The following is a 9,245-nucleotide window of genomic DNA, read 5'->3' as shown; positions in this document are numbered from 1 at the left end:
CAAGCACTACGACACTTGATTTTTTAACTTAGTAGTGGTAAGAGCTGGCTATTACGGCATAGAGGATATGCTTCCAGATGTATTGCTTGGGTACCCATGTTAGATATGTACACTAAGTGCTTCCTCCCTTTATGATAGTGGGATGGATCTTAACAGTGTGACACTGACACCCTTAAGAAAGTAGGGAACATCTGGGATGAGCCTGCTAGCTGTGTGCAAGGAGTGTGGCAGACAGTTTCCATGTTTCTGTGGCACCTCATGTCAGTTTGGGCATGTAGAAACTCCCACTGATGAAGGGATGAATGGACATAGGGAGCAAATAGTGGTGACTGTTAAAGCAAGCTATGTATTAAGCTGGATAATTGATGGACCAGAAGATGAATTCAAAGAATAATGGTACTTAAACAGCAATTATATTTCTATAGTTTATTTTGTAAAATAATACTAATTGGACTTTCATTTTACAGCCTGGCCTGACAATGGTCCAGACTCCAGCCACTGTTTTACCTGCACAGACTCAGCAGCTGTACATGCAACACACACAGCCTTTCCAGCCAGCAGCAGTACCCATGGCACCAGTGGGACAGGCACAGCCTGGTGCATCCAGCCAGCAGGTGATAATGCTGCTTTTGAGAACTGATGAGTTATAACAATGTTCATTATTTTCCAGCAGTTATTTACATTTATGAAGTCTGCATCATGCTAACTAAACAAAGCTTTATGTGCAATTGTTGTGCAGTTGTGACACTGACGATGAACAGCACAGAGGAGTGGTGAAGCAGAGTGTTTAATTTAACTGGCAACCATAGTTTACTACTGTTCAAAAACACTACATTCACATATATAGTATACTGAGTAAGTAATTATTTTCATGTCATGACAAACTTTGAAGACCATTGCTAATAAGTGGTCAAGTAAAGTCCGACTAGGATAGAGCCTATTTTCAGTGGAGGCCCGGGGAGAAACAGTCCAGACACGTCTTTAGAATGTGGGATGAAGCCTGAGTACTTGGAAGAAACCCACGCAAATGCAGGGAGAACATGCAAACTCCACATAGAAGGCACCCCAGCAGAGAATTGAACCTCTTGCTGTGAGGTCACAATGTTAACTGCTGCACCACTGCATCGCCCATTTATATATAAATATTTATTTATATATGTAACAACCATAAGTAGGTCATCAAGCGTCCCGAGCAAATTTCTGACCCCCCCCCCCCGAAAAAAGAGATTTTCTTGTGTTAAATTGTAGCAGTATTATCAGCTTTCATTTATGATCAGCACTTGCCAGTAGCACCGTTTGATAGATTGAGTCTGGCAACCACCATATTTTTCCTACACTAGTTACAGCTCTGATATGTTTGTGCATATGTATGTATGTTTATGTATATATATATATATATATATATATATATATATATATATATATATATATAGCTATATAGATATATATATAAATAGATATATATATATATAGATATAGATATATCGATATAGATTTTATGTATGTATATATATATATATATATATATCTACATACACACACACATACAGATACACATGTATTTAGCTGCCCTAGTAGGCCATTTTAAGCCTTGCCAATTTCCCCCAAAACAATGGCCATTACTGATCTGACAAGTAGACAGCACACCCCCAGGATGCACATCATTAGGCTATATCCTTCTGTTCATAGAACGTAGTTGTGGCATGCTGTTATGACATCCCCTCTTCTCCCTCCTGGATGGGCATGCCCACCCTCCATTGTTAGGTGTGTCAAGCTTCAGAACTATTAAGATGAACTGATTGCTAATTCACACACGGGTGCATGTCTGCAGATACAGGGTATACTGCAGTTAAGTGTGACTTCAATTTGATGATAGTCAAAGTGTTGACAAAAAAATCAAAAAAAAAAATTTGATCGCACACTGGGCTTGTTCTGAGACATTACCTTGGAACATGTGAATCAAAAAAGCATGATGTTTTTTTTTCCCCAGAGGACAAGCCATCTTAAATCCACCATGTGGGGAGATGTACCCCTCTCACTCCTTCACTTTAATATAACAACTCAGAGATTGAATAGTATCAGGGAAAGAGCATATTTCACAGCTTTGGTAGTATAGCCATCTCCATAGCCAGCATTAGGCACCTGAGAAGCCTGCAACCGTGGGGGGCCCCAAATCCCTCACTGCAGGTCAGGGCCCCCATGGATGCTGCCACCGCATTCAGGAGGTCAGTGTTGCGATTAATATTGTGGTTTACTTTTTTTTGTTTTCTTTTCTTAAAGATGCAATCCATCAGGTCTGCTAAGGACCAGATTGGTTGCAGCATGGAAAGTTTTTCTTAGAAAGGATCCTGATTGGTCCAGATGAGCTTGTGGCACTTGTGGAAATTTAATCCATGTATGTTAATTTTGGACTCGTGTATGATTGTTCTGCATTGGTCAGCATCTGTGTTAGCAGCTGTTAAAGCTTTCTTGCAGTTACTGTGTAGCGTTCTTGGAGATCTTGAACATATTTTTGGTGCTGAAGAAAGATTGATGGCTCAATAGTTAAGATGCCGGTAAAATGCAATTACATTAAATGCAGCGTTTACCTTGTAGCTTTGTTTTTAGCTCTGACAAGATGCGTCCTTTCTAATACTGTCCAGACCATGTCATATTTTCATAACTGAATGCAGTCATGTTTGAGTTCTTTGTAAAAACTGAATGAAGTAGGAAAGCTGAGTGGAGAAAATTGAGGAATTTATAGAGCAGTAGTAAAACCCAGAAAGTGGTGTTTAAGCAGAGAAAAAGGGATTGACCACTAACTCCGTTTCCAGGTCACAGGCTCTTCTTAAAGTTATAGGGCTAGAGGGGGTGGACAGGTGTTGGTATTGATAGGGTCTGAAGGAGTAGAGTTGGCTGATTCTCAGCTACTATAATTTGAATGAATATTAATTTCTACCATGAAATGCTTTAATTACACTAATCAAGGAACAGAAGCAAGTTTCTTTCTTTCTTTTTTTTTTGGGGCAGCAGCATACCTGCAAATCTGTCCAGATTTTTGTCAGATATACTTTGTGTTCTGGCAAGGAGATCAAGGAAGTCACAGAAAAATGACACATTTGAGTTTCACTCTTTATATCCTTCAGAAAATGCAGGATAATAAAAATTAATTTCACCAAATTTCTAAATATATAAGATCAATTAGATAACATCTACTCTTATCTGTGTTGTTTGTACTCTGGATTATTTTGGGCTTTGTCCAGATTTCTGGTGTTAAGCAGTTAGGAAAGGGGATCTTTGTAACTCCTAAGTATTTAAATGTTCCCTGTCTTTCTTCTTTATTTCTTTTGTGGTTTTATGGAGGGAAGGAAGGAGGGAGGGAAGATGGGAAGGGGGAGCAAAACAAATGTGAAATGACTTTTGTTCCCCCAATATTTTTGACTTTGCCCAGAGTTGTGCTAGTAAGAGTTGAGAGGGAGGGGCTGTGATAATGCTGCAGAATGGCCAGATATTTTTTGACATCTTTGGTGGTAATAAGAGGATTGGGGGGGGGGGGGGGGAGACATGGTGCAATGAGAATGTTCAGAATGGCCGGATTTTGTTTGACATTTCCAGGAGGGGAGAAAAGCAAAATGTTCAATGATTTTAAAGTGCATTTTATGTATACGGTCTGTAAATAAATGTTTGTACACTGCGTAGTTTTGTTTATTAGAACAATGTTTAAGCTTTTCCTGATGATATGCCTTTGTTTTTGACTTTGTATAGAATGGTAGTTAAAAGAGGGGGGGGGGGGCAAGTGACTGTAAGAATATAAGAATGTTGCAGAATAGCTTGATGTCTCCCTCAAAAGTGTGTTTTTTTAGCCAAACATTCCAAATTGAAGTTGATGAATAATTGTCTTAAGCTTCAGACTTAATATCCTTAAGAAAATGCATGCCACTGCAAAATTTCTTCTAGCATTTGTCTAAAAGCAATTTCAAGAATGTGTCCCTGACTGTACATGTTTGTCTGCCGTTATTTTTGTTATTGTCCAGAATTCTTATGCTATGGGGTTGAGAGGTGAAGACTTTGAGACTATTGCCAAATGACCAGATTTTTGTGGGTGAAATGTCCTTGAGTATGCCTTTGTCCTGACATTACCAACAGCATTGTCCAGATTTCTTGTGCCAAGCAGTTGAGAGGTGGGGGTTGTGGTGGAATATTGCCGAATGTCCACGTTAAGTTTGAAATGTGCTTGAGTTTGTCTTTGCTCCACCATTGCCTTTACATTTAGCATTTGTACATTTTTTGTACTATGTGGTTGAGAGGTGGCTGAGGGGTGCCGGGGGGGGGGGGGGGGATATGGCCAAATGTCCATATCTTTCTGTTTGTAAAAGCAGTATTTAAAATGTGTTCTTGACTTTACACCTTTAGCCTAACATTATTTTGGCTTTGTCCAGTTTTCTTGTGGTAGGAGGTTGAGAGATATGGGGGTTGGGGTGACAATACTGCAGAAAGTCCAAATTCTCTCAGACATTTTTGGTCATTCCATCAGAAAAAAATATTTTTCATCAAAACAGTCTCTGTAATTCCCCAGGGCTGTCTCTTGTATATTTTGTGTGTCTGTATTCTCTTCTGTATGGCTGTTTGGAGGGTCTCTGCTGTCTGACTGTTCTGCATGTCTGCAGTTGTACTGTGTGGTAGAATCAGTCTGGCTAATGTGTTTTATGTATTCAGTCTTGTTGTAGTGCTTGCCTGTCTTTTCTGGGTGTTTCTGTTCAGTCTTGCTGTAGCACTGTATTCATCTTTTGTAGGTGTCTCCGTTTAGTTTTGCTATAGTACTTTGTTTAATGTGGCTGTCTCTGTCCTTTGAGTAGCTGTCTGTGTTCAGTCTTGTTGCAATGCTGTCTTTGTCTTGTGTGGGAGTCTGTGTTGGTGCATTTGTGTAGCTCTGTTTGACTGGCTACCTTGTTGCACTCCAGATGCTTATCGTAATGTAACAACATTGCTACTAAATGCCAGTCACTGTGTTTACCTCTGTGGGATTGGCCACTTTGTCATGATACAGAAGCTTGTCGTAATGTTACATTGCTGTAAAATGCGAGGTAGCATGTGCATATACCTCTTGAGTGGCTACCTTACTATGGTATTGAGGCTTATAATGTAACACATGCCAGCCAGTATGTGTACTTGATGCAATACAATTGGCACTACAAGTCTTTGTAATGATCTATTGTGTACTAGCAGTTTATACAGTGATCATTAAAGGGGTGCTTGGAGGATATTGACAGGTAAGGGGTTGTGGCAGTAACATGGTTACACTTTACATCCTCCTGGGTAGGGCCTCTAACTTGATACTTGCTGGGGGGCCCCCAAAATCCTAGCCCTGGCTATCTCACACAAAAGCGGACAGCTTTAATGTCAATCAAATTAAGATGGCAGAAAAGATGTCAACTAACTTGACGGTGTTAGTGTTCCCACAAACACACATAATATACATAAATTATCATTGCTAGAACATACCAATTTGATTAGTGGTAATGTTAGGGAAAAAGGTTTTTAGTACTGTAATGTCTCAAGATAAGGGGTGGCCACGGTGGTGCAGCGGTTAGCGTTGCTGCCTCACAGCAAGAGGTTCTCCTGTTCGATCCTCGGCTGGGGTGCCTTCTGTGTGGAGTCTGCATGTCCTCCCTGTGGTCGCGTGGGTTTCCTCTGGGTGCTCCTGTTTTCTCCCACATCCCAAAGACATACTGTAGGTGGATTGGACACTCTAAATTGGCCCTATGTGTGAGTGCATGTTTGTGTGTGCCTTCTGTGAAGGGTGGGCGCCGGGCTGGAAACTCTACACTGTAAAACTCCACTGCCAATCATGAGCGGACAGGTGATCAGCTGTGGTGATCCCTTACCGGGAAAAGCCGAAAGAAGAAGAAGAATGTCTCAAGATAAGAGTAGGGTTAGCATTAGAAAGCATGAGTAATAAGAGTACAGATGCTTCTTGAAAAAAAAGATCTCCCCTCAAAACCCAAAGTTCAGCACTGTTGCTGTGGTGTCATGAAAGATGTTCTTCTTATTGATCACTGCTGCAGTAGCCTAAGTTATTTGGGATATATCCTGCCAGCTTTAAAAGCTTCAGGGCACCTTCTACACACCCAAACAGTTAGTCAGCAAAAGCTAAGCTGACTGGAAGACAGGTTTGGATGCCAAGCCATTCAGAGCTTCCCTGATACCAGAGATGGCACTCTGTGGGCTTTCGAGGATCAGCAGTTGGCTTGTGCTGTTCCATTGCTGGGCAGACAAGTTGCATTTTGGGGAAAACCTTCCACATATTTTTATTGTTTACATTTTTTTGGTTGGGGAAGTATGTTTTAAACTAGGAATATGTGTTGTCACGTGACTTTTACTTTTAATCAGGAGAAGCATTTTGTATTTGACAGTTTAAAATTTGAGTTAACATTTTAAAACTGTTTTTCTGTAGCGAAACTGTGTTTAAAATTGCTTTTTTGGGGGGCTAGCAAAGTGCATCGTAGTGCTTATTTTCAGTGTTTTTTCCTTAGGAAAAGTAACTTTTTGCTACTTTTAAAATTCTACACACTTGTGCTGCTTAGTTTCCCTGAGAAAGAAGCACCATTTTCAGCTTGTTTATGGAGCAAACTACAGGTGCCACATTTGATCCTTCTTCAAAAGAAAAGGTTAACTGAGCAGTTTTTGCCACCACAGCAGCAGGCTAGCAATTTGCCTCAGCCACAGGTGGGTGACTCTGCTGTGGCCAAATCTGGTTCCCCAAACTACTCATCTTATTTTTCTGGTTCCATCTGGTGTTGTCCATACAGCCAGTATGGATTGGGGGTTAACCATATTGTCTGCATCTGTTGGGATCCCCTCAATGGGCAAGAGAAAGCCACTTTTGTTGGTGTTGGGAGAGAGGGCAGTGAAGGTACCCTTGCTAAGCCAGAAAGTTGTGCCCATCCCTGGGGAAGCTGTTGTTGCCATTAAAACAGAAAATTAAACATACATTTTGCCTGCACCACTTTATTCTGTCAAGGATTATCTTTCTCTGAGACCATTTTCACAATATTAGTGTTTTCAGTGGAAGAACTCTGCAGTTTCTCACTCTCAGATAGTATTATGAACTGTTACAGTTGGAATTCACCAAAACTCTTCCCATCCCCTCAGTTTTGTCAGCATTTGTGGTTGTATTTGTCACAGGCTGTAGTTTCCCTGAAAGCCAGCCTGCTTGTACCTAAGAAAGCAAATAGAATGTACAAAGCAGGGCCAGCCTTAGCAATTGCAAGGTCAAACTTGAACCATTGTGGTGGAGCCCCTCATCTAATGTCCCTCTCTACCACTCCAGCCCTCCCTGTGCTTTCTGGTTTCCTGGACTTAAGACTGTTTTGGATTAACTATCAGGAGTACATGCTATTACAGTGAATTAAAAATTAAATGCTATTACAGTGAATTAAAAATGAAACAGTGTTTCTTTGTTCACTTATATTCTTGTAATAGGACATGTTAAGAGCAAAGTAAACTACTGGATGCCAAGAGTACCCTCAGATCCAACATCTGCTGTAGTTCCTCTCTCTCAGGTGTGTACTTGGCTATGTTCTGCTTAACTAGCTCAAGCACACTGTAAGGGGTCTGTATAATAGGCCAAGAATCTCCAAAAAATGGAAAAAATGGCGCTGAGACAAACCCGTAATCCAAAGGGAAGCACCACTCAACCAGGTTGGATATAGACAACCAAGCAACAATTTATTAATTAAACACACAGAGTGCAGAATGAAAACTCCTTAACGCTGTTAAAATACAAATAACGTTTTCGTCATCAACTTCATCAGATAATAGACAGTCCTATGATTCCCTTTATATATGTATACCCACAATTTCCAATAAATTAATCAATTAAAAAATCAACAATAAAAACCAGGATGTTGTTTTATACAATCCATGTGTGGTCATACCAGTGTTTGAATTTAATATTACATCTAGTTACTAAAAGTCCTTTCTTTTATTAAAAATAACTTCATATACTAAAACTTTTTTTAAAAAACTGGAGAAACTATTCTTCAAAAAAACATCTATGTATAATAAATTTAAACTATAAAACTATTCAAAATAACACTAAAAATTGTGGTCTTTGGCTCCCCCATGTGGCACAAGCAAACATTAATTCACAAACTCTTAAAATAAAAATAAAAACCATGTGTGACTTTATATTTGTAAAAACCATGACAGACTTTAGAGCTTAGCTGTTCTTAATTTTAAAACTGGAGCTAAAGATATCATGTCATTAAGACCCGGAAGTCTATTTGCTTCTAGTAATAGCTGCCAGTAAAGTTCCCTGTATTCAACCAGTGTCTCCCACATACCACCCATGGGATCCACTGGGACTACTTCAAGAACAAAGAATTGAAATGCAGATGTTTTACAAAGCATACTGTATATGTAAAGTGCATTGTTGTCACACTTGTTCCTAATATCATACAAGTGTTTGTATTTTCTTTGTTTTAATTTTCTCTCACTTTTCCCCACATAATAAGATGTACATTCTTTACACATAGCCAAGTATATAATACCTTTTGTGTTGCAATTGGCATAAAAATTCAAAGTTAATTTCCTTTTCCTAGCTGGTAAATAAATGGAATGGAATGGAATAAATTTACAAATATAAAGTCACACATGTTTTTTATTTTTATTGTAAGAGTTTGTGAATTAATGTTTGCTTGTGCCACATGGGGGAGCCAAAGACCACAATTTTTAGTGTTATTTTGAAAAGTTTTATAGTTTAAATTTATTATACATAGATGTTTTTTTGAAGAATAGTTTCTCCAGTTTTTTAAAAAAAGTTTTAGTATATGAAGTTATTTTTAATAAAAGAAAGGACTTTTAGTAACTAGATGTAATATTAAATTCAAACACTGGTATGACCACACATGGATTGTATAAAACAACATCCTGGTTTTTATTGTTGATTTTTTAATTGATTAATTTATTGGAAATTGTGGGTATACATATATAAAGGGAATCATAAGACTGTCTATTATCTGATGAAGTTGATGACGAAAACGTTATTTGTATTTTAACAGCGTTAAGGAGTTTTCATTCTGCGCTCTGTGTGTTTAATTAATAAATTGTTGCTTGGTTGTCTATATCCAACCTGGTCGAGTGGTGCTTCCTTTGGATGTCTGTATAATAGGCCATTGAGCCTCTGTGTCTACCCAATGCTTCTTCAGTTGCACACTGGCTTAACAGTAAGCATGTTTCCAAACCCCTGTAGCACTGCCTGGATC

At 39.0% G+C, this 9,245-nt stretch overlaps 1 protein-coding gene across 9 annotated transcripts in view; it reads left to right on the top strand.

Moving 5' to 3' along the window:
* The window catches only part of WNK2 (WNK lysine deficient protein kinase 2), a 2,812,908-nt gene that overhangs the window by 1,642,462 nt on the left and 1,161,201 nt on the right, over nucleotides 1–9,245 (top strand). For 8 of the 9 annotated variants that reach the window (XM_044078134.1, XM_044078133.1, XM_044078132.1 and 5 more), the window contains exon 9: nucleotides 468–614. The exons of the other annotated variant lie outside the window; for it this stretch is intronic. In XM_044078134.1, the coding sequence (XP_043934069.1) occupies nucleotides 468–614 (147 nt within the window). The remainder of the gene's footprint in view (nucleotides 1–467; nucleotides 615–9,245) is intronic. 9 annotated transcript variants of the gene reach the window in all.

Source organism: Protopterus annectens, chromosome 7.part0, assembly GCF_019279795.1.
Source record: "Protopterus annectens isolate FY-2018-M chromosome 7.part0, PAN1.0, whole genome shotgun sequence".
NCBI lineage: Eukaryota > Metazoa > Chordata > Ceratodontiformes > Protopteridae > Protopterus > Protopterus annectens.
Note: the sequence above shows the minus strand (reverse complement) of the source record. Positions and strands in the feature narration are given on the sequence as shown.